We start from the raw sequence: 27,725 nt of genomic DNA on the forward strand, positions 1-27,725 counted from the left end.
CCTGACTAGTCTTATTGATCGGACGTTCAAATTAATGTTCAAATTAAGGGGCTGTCAGCGGAGACACATAATGCCTGAAGAACGTGAATTCACTTCAAGGTCAGAGACTCAATGACATCCTGTTATGTAACCTCCTCAGAGAACTGAGCCATTTCAAACGGAATTTTAAAGATGCTATTGAATACAGCACCACAGAAACAAATGCACTCCCCCGATTTCAGTGCTAAATAGAAAAACGGCGTAGCATGGCCACATGATAGTCCTTCACTTCAGTGAGAAAGAGTTAACCAGAGAAAAGGAGGGGAAGAAAGAGTCGCACAGGAGGTGCAGCTCGCTTGTCTGCATGTTGCAGAACGATCAAATGCACACAGGCTTCTGCAGTGATGCAGAAATGCATGAGCTGGCAACACTGCTGAAGGTGCCACTGCAGAGCCCTGACAGCTTCAGTGTCACATCAGCAAGAGCTAGCCGATGTTTTATTAGAGTCGCTAACAATGTGTAAAATGGTCTTCACACCACATCTTAAAGACTAATTATGAAACTAAATACAAAAACATCTGATATTCAAAGTTCACTATACATTTTTAAAAATGTTTCTAAAAAGAAAAAGCTTCAGAACCAGTATCATAAACTGGTCAGTAGATATTTCACTCATGGTCACAGTGACAGAGATACTACGATTAACAATGTTAATGTATTCAGAATTGTATCTTGATGATCAACATTTTTAAGTAATAGAGTTATTGGTCAACCAATTCATTATATATATAATAAATAACCGCGTTTCTGTCTCAATAATGTATCCAAGTTATATAGAGATATTTTTGAGAAATTCTCAGTTCGAAGCGACTGTTTAATGTTGGCTCCTGGTTATTTGTTCTTGAGCCTCCCTGTCATGTGCAAATAATACACAATCTCTTAGATGTCAGGCATTTTCCCTGTTATTGTTGTAAGTGAACCTATTACTTGGCTTTTTATAAGAAATTACAACTGCGTTGAATGAACAGCCTCGGTTCTGGTGACACATTCAGGGACAGTAGAGAGTGTAGGCGATCTGGGTTTTTGGGAACATAACAGTAGTATGACCCATTGACATGACATCTTCGTGAAATTGTAGGGTGGGATGCATTTTTAAAAAAGTCACGTATCTGCCAAACACACAAACCAGATCCAAGTAGTTACAATAATATTTAATATTACATCCGCTCTCTTCACAGTACAAAGGACGAGAGCTGCGATAATTCTTGAAGTTGCAGAGCAAATATTTGCTATTTGGATACTTGAGAAAGAAATCTTTAAATAGAGGTCAGTCATTTCTAAAGTCCAAAGTTTTGTGACCTGCACACCCATTGTGGCACTTTGTCTGAACAATATTGCCAACCTTGCAGCTTGTGCCATGTGTGATGAAGATAAGAGTCTTTGTAGCAAATTGTACAACAGTCAGGTGGAATTTGGAAACCAATTTGAAGATGCTGAGGCAAACTTTCACGGGGACCTCTACGAGTTTCCGGTAGGAAACACCTGTTCAGACAATGACTGGCAACAAAGAGCTCGAAGTTCTTGCAGTCTTTTTTAAAGCCACATTGTCGAACCAAATGCAAATCAATTTTGCTAAATGAGACTGGGAACCCTGTTTGACTGAAATCTCATTCATCCTTGTTTACACTGAAGTGGTTTTTAGGGCTAACCCCTGCAATCAGATGAGTGGGCACATGCCATGAATCATTTATCGTGTTGGGGAGGGAGAGAATAATATGCGGTTCACAGGTGCTCAGTCAAAGAGGATCAGATTTAACAAGATCTATTTATACACTCAGTGGATTAGGCTGAACACCACACTGGTGCCCAACCAACCCTCTTGTTGCTTCACCCTCTCGCTACCCATCCCAGTGTTCGTACCGGCTATTAGAGGGCTGAGTGCCACTCGTGGAGACATTAAAAGGACTGATCTGGATTAGCTTACAAAAAGCAGCCGTAGGCACCAATGGGTTGAAGGTTGGAGCCACTTCTGTGGCCACAAAGGCCAAGTGAGGACAAAGACCTGTTGGTGTAGTCAAGCTTGGAAGGGGCATTGGGAGGTGGGGATGAGAAAAATCAAGAAGCTGTGGGTGAAAATGATGGTGAGAAAGTAGGACAGTGCTGTATGTATGTTGTTCTGCATGTGTGCGAGATTCCTGGAACAGATCCACATGAGATTTAACAATCTTGGTTGTTTTTGCAAAACTTCAACCTCATTAAAAATGTGTGAATGTAAAATCTCCACAAGCAGAAAAATACCCTTAAGTTATTTTACATGTAGTATTTATCAGTGCTTATGTATTTTTTCTGTTAATATACTTTATTTATTTCATATTGTGCATTGACCTAAATTTCTTTAGCTTTATTACTACAAAGCAATCAGAATCTGTCTAAGACCGTTGTTTTCCATTTCAGCTTTCCTACTTATTTTAGCAATAACAAGAGGCAAAAAATAGATAAAAGCCTTTGATTTGCAACACTCTGAACACAGATCATTTGTAAAATGCCTGATTCTGACCCATGTCAACAAAAAGACATGATTATTATTATATATATATATATTATTTTTGTTTTCACTTCTGCAAGTTTAGTTCCCCTGTCAGAGCTGTCAGGTGAGCTGACAAAGCGCAATGCCACATAAATCGCTGCTGCTCACTGACAAGCCCACATTTAAAGTCAGACGCATGACACATACTGCTATTAATAGTTTTTAAAGCTTTCTTTTTCTCAAAAAAAAGCATAGCAGCTAATATTGAAGCCACTTCAGAACAGTTCTCTTTAAGCCACTGTCGGTTCCTGCATCTGAAGTTGCACATTACATACAGAGGTTTGACAAGGGTCCCGTTTTTGTGAGGATCTCACGTTTTCAGATACAGCGCATCACGGATTTACTCAGTAAATAACAGGTGCAGAAAGGCTGTTTCAGTTCCTACTGTAGTTCACTGTATAGTTTTCTACTTTTTAGCTGCTGTATTCCCACTTTAATCTGATAATCATATCAAAACCAAAAGGGCCGCAACCTAAATGCCAGAAATGAAAACAAAATGCAAAAAGCAACCTGATATAACATACTAAAATTTCCCATCTAGAACAAAACTTTGGTCTAAATGATTGCTTAACATTTTCAGGATCTACTCAATCTGATGGTGATTTTTAAGTGAAGGAAACATTTGTGTGCTGATGCAAAGGTCCAAATCAGTTAGCATTTTATGTGAAGCTGGGTTATAAAATAGGTCAGGACACAGATTAAACACTAACACCATACGCACAAATCAGGGACAGCTACTGTACAAAAAGGTTTCTAAATGCTCGTGACAGATTCAGCCACGTCAGGAATGACATTTAAGAAAAAAGGTAGTATGATAAAAAACCATTCAACCACAGTCAAAAGCAGCACATTGTAAGACCAGGTAATTTAGATCTCATTTCCACTTTCCAACCGTTAATTAGCAGGTATGAGTACACATCCTGTGCAAGGAACATGAAACTACCTCAACAACAAATGTTCAATTACCCTTTGACACACAAAACAAATAATGCACAATAGGCAAGAAGGAAACACCCACCTGCTTATGCTCATTGGCCTCATAAAAGAGCTCAGGTGACCTACTGTAAATGTAAGGAAAAACATGCCTGAAGCCTGGCTGCTCTAGAAACTACGCATGTCATCCAGTTTGGTAGGACAAGATGCATTTTACTTTGTAGCAAAAGCAGTATTTAAGATGCCTGGAAGAACAATAAATGCTGGAAAATGCTGCGATACAAACTTCAAACTTTAAAATTACCTCTTGGAGCGGCGCAGCCGGGCTCCACTGAAGAAGTGTGGCATGTTAAAGTTGGACAGTACCGTCCACAGATTAGAATCTGACATCGTTTCCAAGTCATGCCAAAGCGGGAGATGTAAAGGGGGCTTCTGAAGATGAGGAGAGGATAAGTGACGGATATCAGGGTTCAGTAGGATGCGACCAGCAGAGCCGTCCTGACAAGTCCTACAACAGCTCACCTTAGGTCCCAACTTCCTCTGCACAGGCACATCTGCAGCCAGCTGCGGCATAAACACACAAGCAGAGAGGACGCACTGTCCTCCTCTGTCCTCAAATAAAGTATTCCAGAGAGGATAATGAAAGGCACAAAGACTGTGTGATCCAGGTCAGGTGTTGACAGCCTCCACTGTTGCAGGAATATGGCACCTAATACCAGCTGACTTCTTGTTTTCCTGTCTCACTGCGACTGTGCTGTGTATCCCTAACACTCGCCCTGCTCCCTTCGCTCAACATGCATTATATCATGTAACAGGCATCTACCACTTCACATCCTGTGTAGGGGGGGGTTGTGAGACAGAGGGTTACTGCAGATGCTGCTATACTATTGCTGCTTTTTCAAACTGGCACCCCTCCAAAAGTCCAGCGGGTCAGTTTATTAAGCAGGACCTCTTTGAAACGGAATTCATGTGTTTTTGCATGGAGTTTCAATGTGAATGCATCAATTCGTCCCCCAGCTGTGCTCTGCAAACAGAGTCCCACCTCATTCATTTGACAGGAGCCTCACCTTAACTTCACCACCTTTGATCTCTGGCTCATGTTTTCTTATCCACTGTAGCAGCAGATAAGGGATACAGGTAAACACAGTGCACGATTCATCCCCATGTATAATATCCACATTTACAGAGCTCGGATACATGCTCAAGGTAGCTTCAATTATAATTAATCTGATAATTTAGAAAAGTTTAATACAAATGTTACTAATTAGGAAGTGCTGCATTCAACAGAAGCTGGTCTTTAGGCAGTTATGTGATGAATTTGAACTTTCAAACCCTGCATGTCGGTAAGAGTTTGTGGCTGTTTCATAACAGCAAACTGTTGGGAGCAAAGTGTGCTGACAAATTCTCTGAAGTGGCAGTCACGACTACAAACAAAGTAATATTACACACCCGAGGAACCATTTCAAACCTTCAAGCCAATGAAGCCAACCTTAGGGCAGAGGCATTGATTTCTTATGTTCAGTGACTGTTCTCTGCAGGAAAGTGCAAAGTTCGCACGTGCAGATTATTGGCCATGCTGCTAATGGAGCTCCAGAGCTGTGATAAGAGCACCTGGGTTAGTGTGTGTGCGGAGTTTGTGGTTTCTGTAAAGTTATGGATGTAGTAAGGCTTTCCCAATACTGCATCAAAACATTCATCTTGTCAGTTTTAACAAATCGCAGCAGCCATCGACGTCATAATAGCAACTCGTATTAAAAGAATGAGCACTAATCCGGGGATGCCAAATTTGATGTATTTATGGAAAAGTTGAACATGTTTCTGTCTCTATTTGACATGTGCACTGGTTCCAAGATGAGCTAAAAAGATTTGGAATTATTTTAGGTGATCGTTTTTTGGGTCCTTTTGGCTTATCCCGTGAGTTCAGGGTCGCCACAGCGGATCATTGTCCACATGTGGATTTGGCAGTTTTTACGCCGGATGCCCTTCATGGCGCAACCCTCCCCAATTTCCTCGGGCTTGGACCCAGCTTGCACAGCTGGGGATGGGAATGGGCTGTTGGGGGCCCAGAGACACTTCGAAATATAGCTGAGACTGCTCGAACCACTGACCCTGTGGTCCATGGACGACTGCCTTTACCAACTGAGCTACAGCCGCCCCCCTATTAAGTGATGATAAAACTGATAATTTAATTAATAAAGAAAAAGAAAATTGATATCTGCAGCCCTAGCTTCCTGTTCAGATACAGTAAAAGTACCCAATTACAAACATGTCATATTCCATCTTGACCTGAGGGTAGTAAATAAATTAAGAAAACCTTAAACCTCATTACAATTTCCTAATGTCTCATGAAATGTCTCATCATTTCTGAGCAATAAATTAAAAGCCAAACCTTTGCAATCATAGGAATAAGGGTTAGTTTACTGTTCTTGTATAAAAACCTGGTCCTAACTTGTCATATTAGTTGTGACATGTTTTCATATAATTGCAGAGTGATCGTATACAGGTGGGTTTACGCGGGGCTTTGGGATGACCCAAGATCCTTTGACCAGTAATAAAGGAAACACTGGACTTGAGAGCAGTGGTTCAGTGGTTCAAAGAACGGCTGAAGGCTGCACTAAGGAACTGCACAGTCAGACCCGAAGACCATCAGGATGCTGCAGATGAGTCTAATTACTGCCTGTCTGGAAGGGGCTCAAATCTCAGTTAGAGAGCAAAATCCAAAAAGATTGAAAACCACAATGACTGTCACACCCCTGCTGGCTCTACTTACATGTACCTCTTCTGTAATAAAGTGTCATCAGAAGCCATTTTTGTCAGTATTAAGCCTGTGCCTGTGTGTCTGTGTGTGCATTCCTTCAGAGTGGCCCGGTCCGTCTCCCCCCAGGCCAGTGTGACAGCCTTCACTCTAATTATGGCTCTGCTCTGCTTCTGTGTTCCACATTAGAAACGTTGGTTCAGATGTTTCAAAGTCAAACTTGCAAAGAGCAGCAAGAATAGTGAGGTCAGCGGCAGTGCTGACATCACAAGCAGAAAATGTCCACCGCTGTCCTCTGTCCCACTTATGACATGTTTCTGGTGGCATTTGAGAAGGATAAAACAGAAACCCATATTTTAAGTGTGACAATTGTTTTTTTGTTTGTTTGTTTTTCAGAGAGAGAGATTTGGAAATGCAGTGTTGCTGCTTTACCAATCCAGAGAGCTTTTAACCATTAAGTATAATCAGAAGAACCTTTCTTTGCATCAAATTAGTTAGCACATGTGTTATAGGTCATAACTTCTCGGAAAGGTCAGCATAGAGTATGAGATTATTCAGTGATGCTCAATATTTAAAGGCCAAGTAACACTTAATACTTAAGGTTAGATGAAAGTTGAAAAGATAACCCCATCAACCCCCATACTCACACAATAAAACCAAAAATTATTCTCCTCTTCTAACGGCTGATGTCTGTCAGTCTGCAACCTGGGTTAGCTTGTGTCTGTGCTCAAAAACCTCTGTTGTCCAGACATTATTACAAATAATAAATAAATACAGAAATAAAAGCCAGAAACACTACTCTGCTTATCATGTTTCTTCATACTGAAGTGTTAAAAAGGATCCGTTAAAGGTTAAATCATCCTAACCTCTTACAGCAGTCAGAAGTAAGGACCAAAACAGTGCATTCGCGACCCCTGTAAAAAGGTATTACACCTCGGGACTACATTCCTTAACAGCTTCCCAAGCTATTCTGTCCAGCTGAGGTGTTTGGACAACACTTGTAGGCTGCAGCACAGACAGACAACCTAAGCCTGGTTACAGATTGCACGCAAGTAGAGACCATAACAATTTACAGATTTTCTATCTGTTCGACCAAGTACTTTGGTTTGCACAGGAATTGTTGAAAATAGAATTAATTTGGTTATCCTTCCACATGTGCATTGCAGCTGCTGTTTTAAGACAGGTGCTGCACTAGAGTCATCATCATTTAAACCTGCAACGGAAGATGTTTGGCCACTTCAGCTATGGAAAGTTGCAACACACTGACATATTCTGATATAATAAGATGAAGCAACTGTATGTAAACACAGCACTGACAGCGATGTATGGCTATTTGGCGCATGTCTGTTTGGCGCTAAAAAGTTTTTGGAGTTCTTCTAACCACTCACAGAATTTCAACAAATTCAGCTTCCCATTTATTGTAATTTAATATCGACTAACACCCGAAGAGTTGTACAGATTGGGGCAGAGCGTAGCAGATGGAAAACGAGCATAATGAAGCAGGGAGAGGGAGAGCTGGGTGGTGACGATTGGATCGATTTCAAGTCTCGTGTTTGCAGCTTAAGTCACATTTTGTAGCTTTAATATTGGAAACTTGTAATGCACCTCCAAGCGATATACAAAAATATTATCGTTCACTTCTGAGCCTTTATTTTTGGCCACTCTGGTAAATTTCCACGTTTTTTTTTTTAGTCCAGTGATTTCTTTGGGCATCTCTATGAGAAGCACCTTTCACACACACAGAGTTTCATTGTTAATAGAACAATCGTCGTGGATTTTCAAATGTGTCTTTAAACTTTAGTTTAGGGATCCTTCTAAGCTTTGAAATGGATTCTGCCTGCTGTAGTCACTCTTATTGTTCATTCTGGCCATGGAAAGCTTCCTTTCAATGCAAGTTATAGAGGACACCTATCAGTCTTTATTTTGTGTCTTTTAAAAGGCCAGTGTGCACAACACAATAGATTACAACACGAAAATACCATTTTAATGCTCAAACAGGCGCCTGACTATTTAGATTTGAAAATACCAAGAATTATAAAGAGTTATGTATAATATGAAATCACTGCAAACCCAGTATCGGCAATAACTAAATCTCCACATTCTTGTATGGAGCTGACTCACTTAAAAGCCTGCTCCACTTGACTCTGTATAAAAGCCGAGCAGAACAAGAGGAGATCAGAGGTGATATGGGTGGGTGTTTGTGCTATTCATTGATGCAGAAAATTCTCAAAATTGAGTGTTCTGAATGAGCTGAAAAATGATTTTAAAAATCCAGATTCTCTTGACACAATCTGCGTCAGAAGGAGCCTGAATAGCTTCGATCTCTTCTGTAAAGCATGTAGACATTTCTTAGTACTGCATTGGTTTGGAGAACCGTCTGTTTAAAGCTTCTTAAAGTTGAGGCCATGCATGAACCGAATTAATGATACGACATTTTAATTAGGATCAGGATTATAACAACAGCAAACCTCAGCTTTATGACAGGAAATCCACAGACCGGTGCTTCCTCTGATCTCACGCAGAGATAAACCAGACAAGACTAACATGTCATGTCATCAAAAGGCACTGGAACACAGGTGCCCTTTAAATCCATTTGTCCAGGCCTAAAGGGCCTGAGTGGCAGTCATTTTGAAAACACTAGTTATCCAACACAGACCCACAACAACACGGCTTTCTTTCTGACTCACGTGAAAGTAAAACAAATGAAGCATCTTCACAAAGACGCATTCAGATAATAGAGGATCATAACAGATGCGCTATAACCATGAAAAACATAATCCTTTCACCGACATGAGGATATAAATCTTGATGTTCAGAAAATAATCTGGAGCTCCACTAGCATGCACGCATTTATATATAAATAGTTGCAAAAAATAAAATAAGCTTGGATATAAAACCGATAATGAGGAATCTCAAGCTCTTTCAATACTCTTCCTTCCTAAATGAATTAATCCAGCCGGGACTCAGACAGCTTGAGACCATTCTTCACTTTGATGTATTGAAAATGCCACAAATCCTACTTAGCACATGAAAGAGGAGCATAAACCTCAGAACAGAGAGAGGCGGGATGGGGGGTGACACCATCAACATTTTATAAGCACTTTGTCCTCCTCTTTCAATGTCAGTTGATTTTAGGAGGGCACACTGAACACCCAGTTACAGTCTTGTGACGCATGAACACAAGTTTGATGTAGACATGCAGAAACAGGCCTTTTAAAGACAAAACTTGGGGTTGCTTACCTCCAAAAATGAAAAGCGTGCAGCGGGCTGCACGGACTGCAAGGGCTAGTGGGAGTGGGGCTCAAGCTTCGGGGAGTGAGGCTGCAAGTTAAATGGAGTGGAGTGAATAGTTGTATTTTATCACACGCAAACACACACACACGAAAGACCCCCCCGCCCCGCCCTCTCTATACCTCTTCCCAAAGCACCGACTCATGCCTAGATGAAGACAGCAGCATCATGAAGAGTAAATGCTGCCTGTCAGATGAACAAAATCCTGATTAAAGAGCAGGTTCCCAAGGCATTTGTCTGGTTCCCTCTCAGTGTTTGACATTAGGGATGTTTGACCTCTACAGAGCATTTAAAGTCAGATCAAAATGATACAGGACAAACTGCACACTGGGTAAAAAGTTAAGAGAATGGAGGAAGTTGCCGATTACTCTTATTTCACCCCTACATGCTTATTCAGACTGTGCAGAACGCACGGATTTTAAGCGATGCCATCAGTGGGAGCCCCGGTGGAACTAGCAGCAAACTTTCAGCAGTGGCACTGCAGAGCCATCAGGTCATACACTGTTAAGTAACTTTTACTGCAGTGGCACTCCATTCAGAAATGTGGACAATTAAAAATATGGAAATAGTGCTTGTAAAAGCACTCTTTTCACTGGTCTTTGTGTGTTTTTGTGGAAAACAATTAACGTTTGCATGCTCAGTGTGTTTCAGGACCACCCCGAGCCTTTATTAAGAATCTTCATGACCCATTTCCATATTCAACAAAAACCAGCGTGCTTTTGAGTGTCAAAGAGGAAGATAGGAAAACTGGAACGTATGTAGAGTCAGACACTGTTGATTCTGATTTTTTTTAAATGAGATTTGAGCATTTACCACTAAGCAAGAAGGTACAACTCAGTAAAGACTGTTCATTTTTGTTGGATGCACAATACAAACCTCATAGTCTATAAAAATAGGACACAGATATGTGAGAAAGAATTAGGTTTTGTAAATTAATACCAACACACGGATGACTAATGATTTTGAAGCCAATTTTATGTACTATAGATGCTCCAATAATGATGTCTCCAATGCAGATTTTAAAGCCTCAAATGGAGGGAACCATATCAAATGCCTTGCTGACCTAAATAAAAAAAATGTATCAAGTCGAACAAATGACTGGCTGTGAGAAAAAGGGGAAGCTTGCGATGTAAACACAGAACCTTCAGTGATTCGGTGCTTTCCACCTTATTGACCACATCCTTCAAACACTACAACGCTCATCACAGGTGTGTTATGAATGTGTGCACTGCGTGTGTGCATCTGTGTCACACCAGCAAATAAAGAATGTTGTACAGTTGCGGCACTCCCTTTGCCTTACACATTGTCTATCATAGACATACACACACGTGCATAAAAACATTAATGCGTTTACAGACATGCACACACACACACACGCCTCTGTTGCCTAGCTGCGATGTTTTTAACTTCCTACTGCAGATGCTACTGCTAATGCTAATTCTGCACAGAGCTTAAGTCAACAGTGAAAACCGGCAACAAACATGACACAGAGACAGATAAAGCTACACACTGCAGAGGAGCTGCCTCCCCGGTAGGATAACGGAGGAAGATACTCACTCTAGCGTCAGCCCTGGAATTCTCAGTCTCTCCCGCTGGGCTTTCATGGCTGAACTGTGCTTGTTTGCTCTATTGTGGTCATGATATGCATTCACGCTGCCTGCCTGCCTGCTGCCCCCCCTGCACTGACAAAGAGCCAAACCCAGCCACCACAGTGCGATGAGACGGATTGGTTTTCTCTCCCCTCACAAAAAGGGAGGGTACCAAACAGGGTGGGGGGGTTTGGAGGACTAGGGTTCTTGTTTTGGTCTTTCCATGTTCCACCTTGAAGCTGTCAAAAGAAATCCTCAGTCGCCTGCAGAGGGCACGGAGGCAGGACAATAGCCCTTGTTCCCTCCCCTAATACACGCCCCCCCACTCCTTCACCAATGCATGCACATTTGTGTACCCCCACCACCACAGCTCCTCTACCAGCTGGTGACATGTTACATTGCAGGAATGAAAGCACAAAATTAAATCTACACGCAGTCACCTTGATAGATGCTAACACTCGGCACGTAGCACACGATGCAATGTCACCACCACCACCACAGGGATGATGTCATCTTCGGAAGAAAAACATAATGCACCACAACCTGCCAGTCCACGTCAGTCACTGCACAGCAAGGATGCATTCAGACACACCTGGCTTCAAAGCAAACAAGTAAAAATGAAGAGGACGAGCGGAAAAATGCAACTTAATATCTATATGAAACCTTTCAGATAAATAGAAGGATGAACTGAGAGTTTTATTGTTTAAATTGTGGAGTCAAAGACCTGAAATATGAAATAGGATAATGCACCAGTGTCCAATCCCCTGGAGGGAATTAAAACACCCCAGAGGCTACTGTGTGTCATTAGTTAAAAAGGAAAATCACACATGAAGCATGATCATAATGATCATTTGGCAAAACACTAAAAATGACAATAAAAATATGTGGTGTGGTCATTAAGTCAGACCAACTGAAACTTCTGCATGTGAATTCTTCTGTTAGATATAGAAGCATAGAAAGCAGAGCAGGCATCACTCAGCTCTCTCACTCCCTCCTCCAATATTCCAGTATAAATACTTCATTACTACGAGCATGTAGCAGAGAGTCACTGCAGACGCCACCAAACGCAGCATTAACCCCATGACTGGTTGCTGTGGCAGACAGGAAGTGGAGCATGAGACACAGCGCTGAATCCTCAGCAAGGCCAGTTTTTATAGCCATGCAAGTCTCAAAAACAGCACACTGTCCAGTTCTGTGCTGATGAAATCTGCAACTCTACAAGCAGGTCCACTTCAGGCAGAAATTGGTCAGTTGTGTAGAGGAGTAATATTAAAATAATAATTTTTGTATGTACAAATACAGCTGGGCTGTGCCAAGGCAAATGTCACGCTGAAACTTTTTGCGGCTTGATACAAAACTTTTAGCAAGGTTCTCATTTTCCACAAGTGATTTACTAGAGAAGTCTGCGTGGGGCTCATGTTTTTGGACATTTCTCAATATTTAACTACATTACCTATTAGTTTTCATAAAAAAGTGTGAAGAAAAAAATGCAAAAGTCTTTTCGGACACAAAGAACCAATTTCACAATGCAGAGTTTGCAACAGACACAAATCCTGTATTATGTGTATAATTATTTTAGGAAAAATTTCAACCAAGCAAATTTTGATTGATTGGATTTATTTTCAAATAAGATTTACCAGTGATTTTTTTTTTTTTTTTTTTTCCAGGTGATCCGTCTCTTTTGGTGAAGGTTGACGAATCACTAAGGTTGTCATTATAACGTACGACTGCTTCTGTACCTGTGGTGAGAAACACTTTGCTTGACTCACAGAACAGTTTGCCGAGAAGTTTCTATTATTCAGCTTGAATTCAACTAATGTGAATTGTACCTTGATGGAAGTAAAGTATAGACCCACTTTGGCCTGCAACAGTCTGCCCTGTTTTTAAGGGGATTCAGACAGCCACTCATTTAATCTCCACACTCCATAGTCTTCTTTGTTTCTTGATTTGGAAACAAAAATATGCAATAGCCTGCTTTAACATCACAGCTCTGGTCACAAAGCTTGTGTCCAAGACTCATTAGGAGATCAGGATCAAACTACTGGGACACTAATGCAATAGTACTTGCTGTATTTGCTGTCTGGCAATACACACTCATCTTCTTGTCAATGTCAAACTACAGGGATAAAACCACCATCATAACCTGAAGCGAATTTTTCAGGATGCCTGGTGGCTCAGTGGTAGAGCATTGGCCACCAAGGGCCACCTTGGTGCTGATCTGGAGCACGGGTAAAATGGGAGGGTTGTGGCAGGAATAGCATCAGGCGTAAAAACACATGCCAAACCAACATCCGGAGCAACATGTGGCGACCTCTGAAGGGACAAGCTGAAAGCTATTGATCTTCGTAACCTGAAGTTTTCCTTTAAGTAATAGTATTTTTTTGTTTTAATTTTATTTATTTATTTATTTACACGAGAAATGTGTAAATGTTGAAATCTAAATGTCGAACTTTTCAGCTATCATCTTAAAATGACCTTTCAACAATTCAATTCCACTGACAATAACATGTGTCTAACAGTGTAGTGTAAACACACTTAATCTTCATCACCACAATGTTGGGCCACTTGTTAATGCAACACTGACATGTGTTTTCTTATATTGAAAGGAAACAGCTAAATTAGTGGCCTATAAATCCATCCAGCAGCTACAGGCTCACATTCATCATTCATTTAAACTCGTGTGTGTCCAAATGTCAGTGTGCTTCAAAACCATAAAGACGCTGAAAATCTCCAAAGCTGAAGAGAATCATAAACTTGGCCCTTGTTTATGAAAACGTATAGCAAACAGACTTGTGGAGGACTGTGAAGGTTTTGTTAAAAAAAAAACAATGTGCAGTAACAAACACGTGAGCAAAGCTATCGTAGAAGAAAAACCACCATTACAACTGTCTCCTTAAAGCTACATAAAATTGAAGTGCTATCCACGCTACTGCACATCATTAAGGTGACTATAGGTGCAGAAATAGGGTGAATAGCAAATGAGATTTAGGATTAAGAAGAGAGAGTTTGTTAGGAGAGTAGATGATCCTGGCAGCTTTACAGTTGACAGACATAGACATGGGGATTTCGCTGACCAAACCATGTCAGTAGCTCATTTCACCCCCATGAAGTTTGGGCTAAGATCACAGTGATGGTAGGACTAGGCCTAATTCATTGGCTGCCTAGTTAAACCACATGTGATGTCAACAAAATTGGATATATTTCATACTTGGCAACAGAGTAAATAGTCTCCACAATAACCTCCATCAGAAGAGATCAAGTTTATGAAGTGTGGTTGAAGCATCTGCTGAAGTGAATATCAACATAAACAGACCCCGTAACTGAACCTACAGTCAGAATATGCTCTTTAATATCCTTCTGCACAGCAAAGTAGCTAATGTCATTGTGCAGGTTAAACCACAACCTGCTGATGATGGAGACTAGCAATAGCATCTAACAACATGGTGAACAAATCCAACAGGTGTGTCTCGAGCTGCCAACACATACAAATGATTGACTCTCGGTTATTTAATTGGACCCAGCACAAGACTTTCAGTTATTAAGGTCAAGCTATAAATAAGCTCCGGCAATCACTCAACTACAGTGACTCTCGTTGACAACTTCACACACGACATAAATCAAACTATACATCACGCTTGTGGCTGCAGGAAGGGAGTTACTATTTACCAAAAAAAAAAAAAAAAAAAAATGCCCCCCAGGATGTAAAGACCTTGCAGAAAAGGGGGCAACCTTGATAATAAATTGCTGACAGCCAGAATGTTAATGCCAATAAATGTTCAGTAGGTGGCTCCCTGTCACAGGAAAACCTCTGTGAGACTCAGCATTTGACAAACAATGAAACAAACACATGGATTAAAAAAAAAAAACAAAAAAAAAAAAAAAAAAAAAAAAGTCAGGTCTTTTTTCATGCATTTTTTTTCTGTCATTAAAGGACAGACGGATGTTGAGTCTGAGGTTACACATCATAACTCAGTCGGTTTTCTTTTTTTTTTTAACCACTTCAGCTCAAAGTCCCCAAGCTGTCTGAAATCAAGTGCATGCAGCATATCAGTGTAAAGAGCTCTACTGATACCAATCAAGACATGTAAATGCATTTACTTTGAAAAGATATGGATTATTCGATGCTTCTCAGTTTCAAATGTGAATTGATTCAAATGATGGTGAAAAACTCACACTATCAACTTTATCATATCCAAACACCATTACTATGGTTACCAAGGTCACAAGAGGCTCTGATGCCCTAAATAGAAAATGGTGCAGTTGGGTAACAGAAGCCTGTTAGTAATGGCTCACCTTTGTAACAGCAGGTTACCCCCTCCCCCCCTCCCCTCCTTAATGGGTGGCTGAGAGAGCAACAAGGTACTATGCGGAGTCTTTCATGCCTTCATGTGGCAGGGTGCTGCATTTCATCCATCATATAAGTGATACAATCTCACCAACAATAACCTGCTTAACAGAAATCTGACCCACCTACTTAACATACAGTGTAATTCATTGGTTTCACACTCATAAAAGCAATAAAAGCAAATTCCCCCACTGGGTAATCCTGACAGAATCAACCTGGAGAAAAAGCAGAAAGTAGCAAATGCAAACCTGTAGAGGAAAGAACGGACCACTGAAAAACAACCATCTTGGATTGTCAGATGAAAATGACAAATAAGCCGGACACATCCAGTTCCTCTGTACATTTTGGAGAGAAATGTTTGAATTATTTTATAAAGACTGGGTTTAAATGTTATAGACCCCACTGTCAACAAAGCTGAACCAGCTCGAGAAGGAACCTCCATCACATAACAGGTGGCAATCGGTAATCAAAGCAACCTCTAAGGAAAATATTACATCCGTTCTGCGATCACGATTTACAGAGAGATGGCCAATTTAGTTGAAGGCAATCGAACAAAAATAATTGTGAAGCAGAAACTGTAAACAGTAAATTATTATAGCCATTATCATTTGAGAATTCCCCGCCAGCTCATATTGCATACAGCTTGTTTGCTCACATTCACTGACACAATGTTCGCTTACTGATCAAATGTGACTGAGCAACTGCAGAACACATGAAGTACGGACAGAAGGAACTTGCCTCGTCGACATTAGAACACAGTTTTGAGGAACAACTTTAGCTCCTAGTTCAGAGCAGATACTCTCCTCGCAAAATCGGAAGCATGAGTTCTGTATGTGCAAACTGACCTGTCACTGAGCAAATGCAGGGGTCACACTGGAGATTTGAGGCAGAATCAAAACTTTTAATAACTGCTGTTATTATATTGTTTGCAGTTTGTATGAAGGAACAGGAACACACTGCATAGGACTAAACTACTGTTCAAGACACACACAAAATGGAAATAATAATACTGTTACCTGAAGGATTTGTTTTTTCTGTCCAATCACGAAACATGATTTAAACAAGTTAAACGAACACACACACACAACTAAAAATACTGTAGGCTGTGTTCAGTAAGTAGCACTGATTAAGAAGCTACATTGTTTTATGTTTTAGCTATTTATTTGGTGTATTTCTGTTTTCTGTAGAAATATTTGTTGGTTCGGAGTCTCTCTGTGGACTGTTTTCTGCATGTAGACAAAAAGACCAGAATTAGAAGCCTACAGCTTGGACTGATTATAAAAAAGGAGCATACTAGTTGCATGACATGCACACATCCACTAATCCCAGGATTGTTGGTTTGATTCCCAGCTTCTCCTTTCACATGTCAAACTGTCCTCGAGCAAGAAACTGAACCTCAACTTATTTACTCCTGGTGAGTGTAGGCCAGTGTGTGAGTGTGTGTGATTGTGAATGGGTAATTGAGAAGTAGTGTGAAGTCCTTTGGGTACCAATAAGATAGAAAAGCAGTATACAAGTGCAGACAATTTACCATTTCCACATCACAGGCGTATTAAAAAAATGTGGCTGATGCACTTCCTGTGCAAACTAATGGTAATGAGGTTCGTGTTCATAGCTTTTTAATTAATTATTTTTGGAAGAATGTGCTACGGCCAGTTTGACTGAAGGGCAAGTTTTAAAAACAAACAAAAGCCTTTGAACCAAGGCTCTGCTGCCTTCATTGAGTTTAGCATTTCTACTTGCAGAGTGAATGTAAACACACAAAAAGAAAAGCCCTTGAAGGTGTGTGGTTTTGGAGGAAGATCTCCAGCGTGTACTCCACTGTACCCAGTTTAGTGTGAAAGTGCCAACAGGTAGCATCCTTTTCAGTGATGCAGCTAGTTCGTGGAATCATTGTGAAATGCGTTTGTGATGCAGGCAGCAAATTAATAATAAATAATTGGTTGTTACACAAACCTAGAAGGTGACAGACAAATAAAAAAAATCTTTTTAGCCTTATGACTTAATCTACTGTGCCACTTGGATCTTGTCTAAACTAAAACTTCATAGAAAAATAAATCTACAAAAGAACAGGAGCTGCAGGGTTCTCATAAAAGTAACTCTTAGAAAAATATCAATATTATTGGTCCTGATATTGGTCTTGATATTTTGCAGCCCTACACATAAATTCTCAAACTTTATTATAACCAACTTAAGAATTTGAGTATCTGCACTAAAATGTACAAAGTAGTGTGTCGACTGAAGTAAAGAATTACTATGCAATGCTCGTCTAAAACTAATGGAACCGTTCAATTTAAAGCAGATGGCTGTGTGTATGTGGGTACTTACAAACTGCCTCTTCTAGGAAGACTCAGCTCTTTCTGAAAATCAAAGGAGAAGAATTTTAAGCACAAAAATTCACAACTGTCACATAAACTTTAAATGCTAGATCAGTTATGCAAGTTATGCACTGACCCTCCTACTGTGCACATTTCAAGCATCCAACTGCATTTAATGACTCTATATACCCCATGAACATTAATGGAAGGACGTTTCAGGAAAGCTGATGTTGCACCTGATCCGGTGATACCCACATTCTTTCTTACAGTGACTAATGACAAGCACATTTAACACATTCAATTATGAAGACAGTAGATACATCAGTCCCAAAAAAAAAACCCAAAACAAAAGCAAAAAATAAATAAATAAATGCACAACGTTAAAAGACTAAAATATAAAAATGTTAATTACTGAAAGCCCATTTCCTGCTGTTGCGGCAGCAGCTGTGGCTTTACAGCTTCACAAACAGCCACCATATGGAAGAAGATCACAGCACAGGTGTGAAACTGTTACATCTCATTACTGACAGCTGGGCAACAAGTTAAAATAGAACATCTGGATTTAAAATTAGTCACTTAAGTCATGCAACAGCAGAGCCGAGTAGACATGAAGGCCACGGAGGGACGCCACTCTCCAAACCCATTTCCTGCCATCACTTTTCTGACAGCTCTGATAATCATAATTTCAAATAAATAAATAAATAAAAGAAGAGTACATTTTGTACTTCAGGAACACGATTCAAAGGTTTAAAGTTCACTTTACATCTGTGTCAGGTGTAAATTGTGTTCATGATAGGTCAGGTACACATGTAATTAAGTTTCTGCTGGGCACACGTAGTGTGAATGAGGATGTGCAATATACTTTGAGGACAATATTGCTGCAGATTACAGAAGACAGAACTGTTACACTGAGGCCAGGGTTTACTGTGTGCACGGAAACAGCCCTGCAAAAGCATCAACAATGCCTTCATTGATTTCTGAGGGATTACATGTTCTCCGAGGCTTGTTACTTAAAGGATAATATTGCTGGCAGACATTTGCAGCATTGCAAATGTCTGCAGCTTTTGAAACCTTTGATTTAGTATGTTCACATAATATATAAGGTTGCAATACTATTCACACTGTTAACCATATAAAACAGAAACAGAAGGATGGAATCAGGTAATTTAAAAGGACACAAAACAAGTAAAGTAAGATGTGACTGAGTTAAATGAATGCAAAACAGGTTTGAGAGCTCAGAACATCTTATCAGAGCTTATACTGGATCATTAGGAAACCCTGGGTAAATCTATTACAACAGACCGAGCATTTGACAAGAGTTCTGTTTTTGCCACGTAGCATCACCTGCAAGGTGGGAAGCTGTAGAACGAGCACTAAAATAGGCCCATTTCCACGACAGGAACTTTCGAGTCAGGGCCTTTAGTGCTGAATGTAACAATTGCTCAGACACTACGCAGTATTTCATTTTTGGGGTCGTGGGCATTTAAATATGAATAACGAGAGTGGAGATTTTTGGACCTAATTTCTTTGGAAAGAAAATGCCAAAAACTTTCTGGTTGAAACAAAAGTCCCTGGTCAATGGGTTGTACCAGTACCTTCTGACGGTTCAGGAACCATCAAGGTGGGTATTTTTATCTAAATGCTCAACACATTTAATTTGTCGGCAGGCTAATCTGCTTAGACTTACTGGGGTTTTGGCCTTTCTATGACATTGCAAATCAAATTCCCTTCAAGTACTTTGACCCCGAGAGGTTTCCCTAGGAAATATACATATCAGGAACCTTTCAGAGGAGATGCACTGAAATAAAATGGCAGTTTTCATTAAATGAACATTGTCTGAAAGCTAAAAGCAACTGGTAAGTAAAACACATCAGACCACAAATGATGCTATTGCCACAGCATCTGTTGTTGTGGTAGTGCCACATGAACAACCAGGGACGCAACATACCACTTCATTTCCCTTAGACTTGTGAGCACTATTTATTTAATTGCTGTAATATCTTGTAAAGAGACAGGCTGTGTTATCTTTTCTTTAAATCGGTCTCTTTGAAACCCAACCACACTGATCAGTCCTCATGCGGTAAAAGAGTACTAATAAATAGCAAGGATTGGTTTGGTTTTGTGATTACAAATCCTGAGAGTTTGATCATTAGACGTTTCTTGGTCCTGATAAGGTTGAGGTCCTTTGTTTGATACGGTGTAGGACACTGAGTTGATCTGTATTGGCTGCTCTAGTCAGCAGAAAAAGTGCTAAGCCCCAGTCTCCCTTTGCTATCAATTAGGGATTAATGTCTGGCTTCCCCTGCTGCCTACAGAAGAGCAAGGGCACAAAGTTTCCTTGAGAGACATGACCGCAGCTCACACAACACTAATTATCAGCAGGGAACGACTTACACTGATGGGATATCCACCAATCAAAGCTCAAAAAAAATCACAGCTTGAAGCCTGTAATAAGGCAAAGAGGATTTGAGAGCAAACACACAATGAAAATAAAGCAGTTTACTGAAAAACATGTTTTCATGTAAACTCAATTCATACCTCCAGAAAATATTTTTTCCTAGTGTAATAACGTGGCCTGTGATGATTTTCCTATTTATGCTTTTGATGTTTGACACCTTCCTGACTAAGCAAAGCTCGTGGAGAGAAAAAAGGTCCATTATTGCCAGCAAGCATATTCAGAGAGTACTGCATGAAAGGGTTTTAATGAAACCGAGTGGTGAGACACAACCAGACACTAGGTCTCCCCATTCAACTAAACTTTGGTTTTTGCCTCAAAATAAGAGCCCTTATCTAAGAGGACACACAAATAATTATCGTTTTCAAAATATTATACTGTAATTGAATTCCAATTTTAAAGGGCTACAGTTTGCAAATGCTCTCAAGAAGGCTTCAAAAAAGGTTTTAAAAAGGAGTTTCTAAAATGACACATTTACTGTATTTGAAGGAAGAAAAACTTCTGAGATTCAAGATTAAAGATTAAAGGATGCCCTTCTTTTGGGCCTAGTTTGGGTAGCACATGTACATAAATACCATTAAACATCCCTTTGACTTCCCTGTATCAAAATATTTCTCTACTTTAAGACGAAAAATGGCTCCAGATGAGATCACTTGGAGGAACCTTAGATTATGTCATGTTGTTGCTCACACTATGGATTTTCTAATCATGGTCAACCTGCTTTTCCAGAGCTGCCCCAGATGACATCATCAGAACTGAGCAAGAACTCCTCCAGATGATGTCATATGAAGGAGTATTTCCAGCTAGAAGCAGAGAATTATTTTCATATAGGGACGTTTAAAAGCATTACTGCACATCTACACCCTAAACTAAAGCTATAGGAAGTAAGTTGAAGATTGGTAAAGTTGCCATAAGGAAAATCCTGTCTTATATTTTTCAAATTCATGACATAATTTCCAATAAATGTTATTTTGGCTGGTGGTTTGCAGGGCTGTCAAATGGGCAAAACAAACTGCGTAATTACACGAAAATCCTTCATCTTAAGTGTCAGAAAAACTAATAACTAGCAATGAAAGTAAAACTTGTTCACTTAATCATTTATTTATTCCGTAATCTTTTCTGCGCTTTAGAGATCACATTCTGACACCATTGACCTGAAAGTGTTTATTGTTCCACAGGGTAATGTCAATGAACGACTGCGAGCAACGACGTTTCATCTCTCAGACACATCAAAGCTGTGGTGTTACTCTTGTAAAAAACGCATATGCTTCATTAATAATTCCCCTTGATGTATTTAGGATTTTCCTACATCTCAACATCAAAAGTATACTTGGTTGCACTCTAGTTTTGCTGCTGACTGGCACAAAAATCCCCATTCACATATTAAGTCATAATGTCGTGAAATAAACACCTTGAATGACATAGAACTCACATTATATCCCTCCAAGCTTTTCTGTAGCATCTGGATGTCAGGAGAGTTCATAGTTTAGTGTGCAAATATGATCATTTAGGAATGCAGTCCAGATCTACTTGACTACTTTGTAATCAGAAGCTGTTCAGTATTGGCAAACCTCACGTGACACTCAGCAAATTGCAGCCTTGGGCTACATGTAATTCTGATGGTGATGAAGACTGTAAGCGGACACGTGCAGACACAAATGTCTAACAATGTCTAAAAAGCAGTAATAACTCCTCATGGACAGTAAGCTCTTATTTTAGTAACTAGAGTTTTGTGGACACAGTGATGGGGATGCACCTTCATCATTCTATCAGACAAAAACACAAATTGAAAACAAAATGTTCCCGTGAAAACCTTAACTCAATTTGAACGGCCTCTCAAATACAATGCAACTTTTTCCCCACTGGTCCAGTTTGTCACATTAAGAGTATGCAGACAAATTTTTATATTTACAATCTGTATAACATTCTTTGCATCTTAAGGATAAAACCCTCAAATCAATTGAAATTCTTCAATTCTTACAAGCTCCTGGCCGTCCTTTAAGAAACTAAGAGGTGTCCCTGCAAAGCAGACAACATACAAAATGTCTGTAATTGTGATGTTATTCTGAACTGAGGATGTTGCTTTGATTTTATCAGGTGACCCCTGACCCTCAGATGCTGTAAAGCTCATCTTAATGTAGAGATGTGCTGCTGAGGCTTCCTCAGAAACAGACTCACAGAACAGCACAGGCAGCAGTGCAGAATTATTTGCTTCTAAAAAAGGTTTCTGATCGAAGTTCTGCCTTCTGACCTATTTGCCTGATTTTTTGCAGCTTCCTATGTACTGTAATTTCTTAATGGTGAATACCTGAAGGGCTGTGCAGAGGGTGAGGAGAAATGAGGTGCATACAAAAGCTTAAGTTTGCAATATTTTGCCAATTTATGAGTTTACACTTTCATCATGGCCAATAATGCTCATTGTAATAATGTCTAAGCTGGAAAAGACAAACAGATCTAAACCGGTACAATCTGCCGACCTCTTTGTTCGCCTTATTTAATACACTGTAAATTGAGCCAGAAATGCCGCTTTCTCCAACTTTCATTTCTCATTGCACTAGTGTATATATTGTCATAAGGTCAAACATCCATATTGATGAAATTTAAAATGTCACAGTTTGATTTTAGGTTCAATATGTATAGTGTAACACAAGTTCACCTTCTTACAGTTACCCCCACCCAGTAACATCACATATAAATAAAGGGCAGCAGGCTGAAAGCGGCAGACTGTTGACTGAATGATTCCACGTATTATTCTGAGTTGTTTACACTTTCGTATTTAAACTTTGAATATGAAGCACAGCCAACAGATAAATTACTTTTGCTTCTTTGTGTGTTCACATTTCTGCAGCACCACAGACAATGATGGTAAAGCTCTGGGGATGTGCATGTAAAGTCGCTCAAGTGTATAAAAACTGACAAGTGCTCATAAAAATGCTCCAAGATAATGATTCTGAACAAGGCTGTTGCAGGGAAACACTATGCACACTGGACTGTTCATGGGGAAACCAACAATGAGTTACAGCAACTTAAAAACAAAAACTCTCCTATTTGCAGCAAAAGAAATAGGTCTTCCAAAAGAAATATAATTGAGTGTTGGCGCATTTGGAACATTTATAAGATGAGCTCTAACCAGCGGTTTAATGCTCTGATTAAAAAAACAAAAACAACGCTCATTGGTCCAGTGTCACTGGGAACCATCAACGATCTTAACTTAAAATCTAATCTAAATGCTGCTTTAAAATCAGGGACCTCAAGTGTATCTGCAGATTAGGAAGGGTCAAATGGATCAATAAAGCTGGCTATCTGCTCCCAACACATGTTTAGTTACAGGAAAACGACCGACTTTTCATTATTGGACCAATTGAGAGTCAACTTAAAGTGCACACATTGTCCTCAAGTAGCAAACGAAACAGCCTGAACATTTATAAGCATTGCATTACTTATATTACAATCGGATAGAAATCGCATGACCCGTATTAATCATGACAACTACATCAGAAAAAATCTACCGTCTATAGCAACATTTTCCACTGTTATGCTCAGCTTGCTCTGGAAGATATTCACATTGGCACCAGGAGGAGATTCAATAGCAAAGAGCACAAACCCAGTTAGGAAGCTTAAGCTGATTTAATCTGTTGGCACCCTTACATTTTTCATCGTAATAGGATGTTAGGTGTCACAAATGCTTCATCTCCAGACTCATGTCGGATGTTGTCAAGAGGGGAAACAATTCATTACAAGACTGGGACTGAGAATTATGATGTTCTAATTTGATAGTGGTTTTTTTTTTTTTACTAATTGGACCAATTGTCAGAACTCATTGAAATTATTAAAATTTCACAGTTATAGCAGCACTGATCATTTACATTTATCGGCTGCCATCTAAAGCCTCATACGATTTGATATGAAAGTAGAAAATATTAATAAAGTTATGAACCTCACCTGGGTCCCCATAGATGTCAAAAGACGTTATTGTACTTTTATGAAGTATATTAGCTTCAGGGTAAACAAGCAGAGACATTAATTCATACATATTTAAGAAGCAAGTGCATTGTTTTAACAATTGTGTTTTAACTGAATTAAGACGAGATGCAGTCGGCCCAATTGGGCTCATATGATTTAGCTCATCAGATGCTGAAATGTACACAATGTACATTTGCGTTGCAGTAACAAATTTACTGTTTTAATGTTTGTGTACTGACAACTATATAACGATTACCACATACTGCACTATTTATAATTTCTTATAATTGGAGTCCACCTGTGGGAAATTCAGTTGATTTGGAAAGGAAGGAAAGGAAGAAACCACTCCCCAGTAAAAGGCACATGACAGCCGCCTGAAGGACTCTCAGACCATGACAAACTAAATTCTCTGCTCTGATGAAACAAAGATTGAACTCTTCAGCTTTATTGCCAAGTGTCATGTCTGGAGGAAACCAGGCACCGCTCACCATTTGACCAATACCATCCCTACAGTTAAGCATTTTGGTGGCAGCATCATGCTGTGGGGATGTTTTGCAGCTACAGGAACTGGGAGACTAGTCAGGAACGAGGGAAAGATGAATGCAGCAATGTACAGAGACATTCTTTAATACTTATGCAAGGAGTTTTTGGAAGATTACAGCACAGACAAACTAACCCAGGTTACAGACAGACAGACAGAGACTACACTTAAGTAGAGGGAAGTTATCGTTGGTTTAATTGGTTGTTGAAAATCAAAGTTGCTAAACACAAATATGTTCAAATATGAGCGTCCTGAGCATTTTAGTTGCAGAAAGATGGAGTTTTACTCATAGAACTGATTCTTTAAGGACGTATAGATGAGGGTGTTAAAAATATGACATTAAGGTAAGTAAGCTACAGCTGTTTCTACAGTGTAAGGATGAATGTTTTCAGACTAAGTGTTCAGCTGCTAATCTCTTTTGGGTTGTACTTGATTAGGCTGCCTAATAAATTTAATGTGGCCATTAAAAGTTGGCATCGTCGACAATAAAATGTGTTGTTTATTACTGATGGGTTTGATAACATATTCAGCTGTTTGCTGATAGATTGTTGTTCATCTGTTTGCATATTGGTGTTGCACGCTGTCTTGGTGTTTGGTAATTACCATTGCTTGTTAATGAGGTCCCATTTGTCAAAATGCCAAATGTTCTGTATCTTGTTTATTTATAGCATATTAGATACAGTAATGTCATCATCTAACTGTTCAAGCAGTGTTTAATGTGGAGGGATTTCTGTTGATGTTTGACAAAATGCAAATGATAGAAGTTTGTGTTCAAACTTAGACAACAGAAGGGAGGAACAGCTGGAGATCACTTGCGCACACACAAAAAAAAAAAAACTAAAAAAAAAGGCAGCACTGTTCAAGTCCCTGAAAACTTTTATATCACAGCAAGAAAATGATCATTTGAAAATTATGAGGATATCATAAGATAAATGCAATAAAGCCACCATGCATCCATTAAGCTTTTGACAGATTTACTCATTCTTAGCCACCTAAAACTAGTTTGACTGCCCCTCTGTATGTGAATCTGATTAAATACAGATAAATGGTGTTTGCTTTAATCAGCAACCAGAATAAACAATCGCCACCAGAGGCTGCTATGGTGTCTTTTCCAACATTACGGCCAGTTTTGTATGATCCCTAAACTCATGTGGACATCTCTTCTTCGCATGTGACATCTTTATTTGAATTATTTGACATCTTAAATGCAAAATATGCAAATGTGGCATATTTATATAAGCATATATATGCTTTAAACTAAACAACAGCTTTGAGCATCTGGCATTAAAGTATATGTATTTTGATACAGTGGGATGAAGGTTTTCTTTTTTTTTGGGGGGGGGGGGTAAACTATTTTCCCTTAAGAAGAACGTTGTCTTTAAATCTGACCCCTTTCCCAGCACAGAGCATCTTGTCTTATTCGGTGCTTCAGGAAAGTGTTTTGTATTGTCTCAAGGACGGCCACCATTTGTACATACGGGCTTCTTAATATGAACAGGATATATGCTTGAGCCATTAAAGAAAAATAAAAAAAATTGCTTGAAAATGTACAAATAGATGGCCTTTCTGGTGCTGCACGATCATGTTTCTTCAGCCAGATTGTATCACACCAGCTGGCTCACACCACTTCACACAAACTGCTCTTTGGAGGCACACAATGTCACTGCACTCGTCTGGATAGCTACCTTTTATTGCGAGCTTGTGTTAGATGGATGTGTCAGATGTACAGTAAAGTTCCCAATGCAATGTGGTAGCATCTGACAGGCTGCTCTTAATTAAGATGAAGGACATGTGCAGCTGCTTAAGGCATCATTAAAATCTATCTAAATCCTACAAATTTTATATAATGAGAGAACATGGCTGCTGTCAAAACCAGACCTGGTGAGACCAGCACACAAACATAAAGGCTAATCTGAAGGGAATCCTCTGATGTAAAAAACAAAAGTGGAGAACAGGGGTACTTGTTACAGATACACTGACCTATTTCTAAGTTAGGTAGCGCGTACTAAATTCCAATTAACATGAATGTTGAGGAAATATTTGCATTTGTCAAATAGGATATACACGACCTATCACTTATTTTAAATTGTGTGAATGAGAAACAGGGGTCAGCCAAACGTGGGTAACAACAAACAGTCAAGAAAGCTGACATACTGCAAATTTAAAATGTGGTACCAGTCTCCTGCAGAAATGAAGGTAATTACTTTTATGGAGAAACTAATTACAGAAGTGCATCACATCCCACTGCTACTTCACTCATTCCAATTTAAATTATATTAAAAAATAAAAAATAAAAAGCCAATATTTGAGAACATCCTATACATACAGGATGACTTCACCTCACTGGGTTTCTTTACTTGAAAGAAGCAAACACAAGCTACTGTCAACACTAAAATTGATACTGAACTGAGCTGAATAACATGCTTTAGCTGAGCAATTCATTTAGAGAGCTCATAAATGGGTCTGACACCGGGAAACAACAACTCTCCTGCGTATTGTTGAGTTAGTCTGCGGTTGTTTCTGACACAAGACAAGTCTAAAAATAAAACCTGCATGCTGTCATGTTCATTAGAAATCAACATGCACATTCTTCTCTTGCTCTGAAGATCAAGTCAAAAAGCTTTGACATATTTCTGACAAGTTGCTCAAATATAACTTGTTTATCATCACTAAATATGGCATTAAAAGTTGTTTTTACCTGTAGCATTTATTTATATATATATATATATATATATATATATATATATATATATATATATATATGTGTGTGTGTGTGTGTGTGTGTGTGTGTGTGTGTGTGTGTGTATATATGTATATATATATATATATATATATATATATATATATATATATATATATATATATATATATATATATATATATATATATATATATATATATATATATATATATATATATATACATATATATACATATACATATACATATATATATACACACACATATAT

General features: G+C 39.2%; 1 protein-coding gene across 13 annotated transcripts in view; it reads right to left on the reverse strand.

The window, feature by feature from the left end:
- Positions 1 to 27,725, reverse strand: part of mast4 (microtubule associated serine/threonine kinase family member 4) — a 90,928-nt gene that overhangs the window by 29,551 nt on the left and 33,652 nt on the right. For 7 of the 13 annotated variants that reach the window (XM_067483370.1, XM_067483371.1, XM_067483369.1 and 4 more), the window contains one exon: positions 17,808 to 17,839. In XM_067483370.1, the coding sequence (XP_067339471.1) occupies positions 17,808 to 17,839 (32 nt within the window). Of the gene's footprint in view, positions 1 to 3,803; positions 4,279 to 9,494; positions 9,576 to 11,102; positions 11,377 to 17,807; positions 17,840 to 27,725 lie in introns of those variants that run through there. The other 6 variants (XM_067483374.1, XM_067483373.1, XM_067483376.1 and 3 more) reach the window with 5 other exon arrangements.

The sequence above is a fragment of the Channa argus genome, chromosome 18 (assembly GCF_033026475.1).
Source record: "Channa argus isolate prfri chromosome 18, Channa argus male v1.0, whole genome shotgun sequence".
NCBI classification, from domain to species: Eukaryota; Metazoa; Chordata; class Actinopteri; order Anabantiformes; family Channidae; genus Channa; species Channa argus.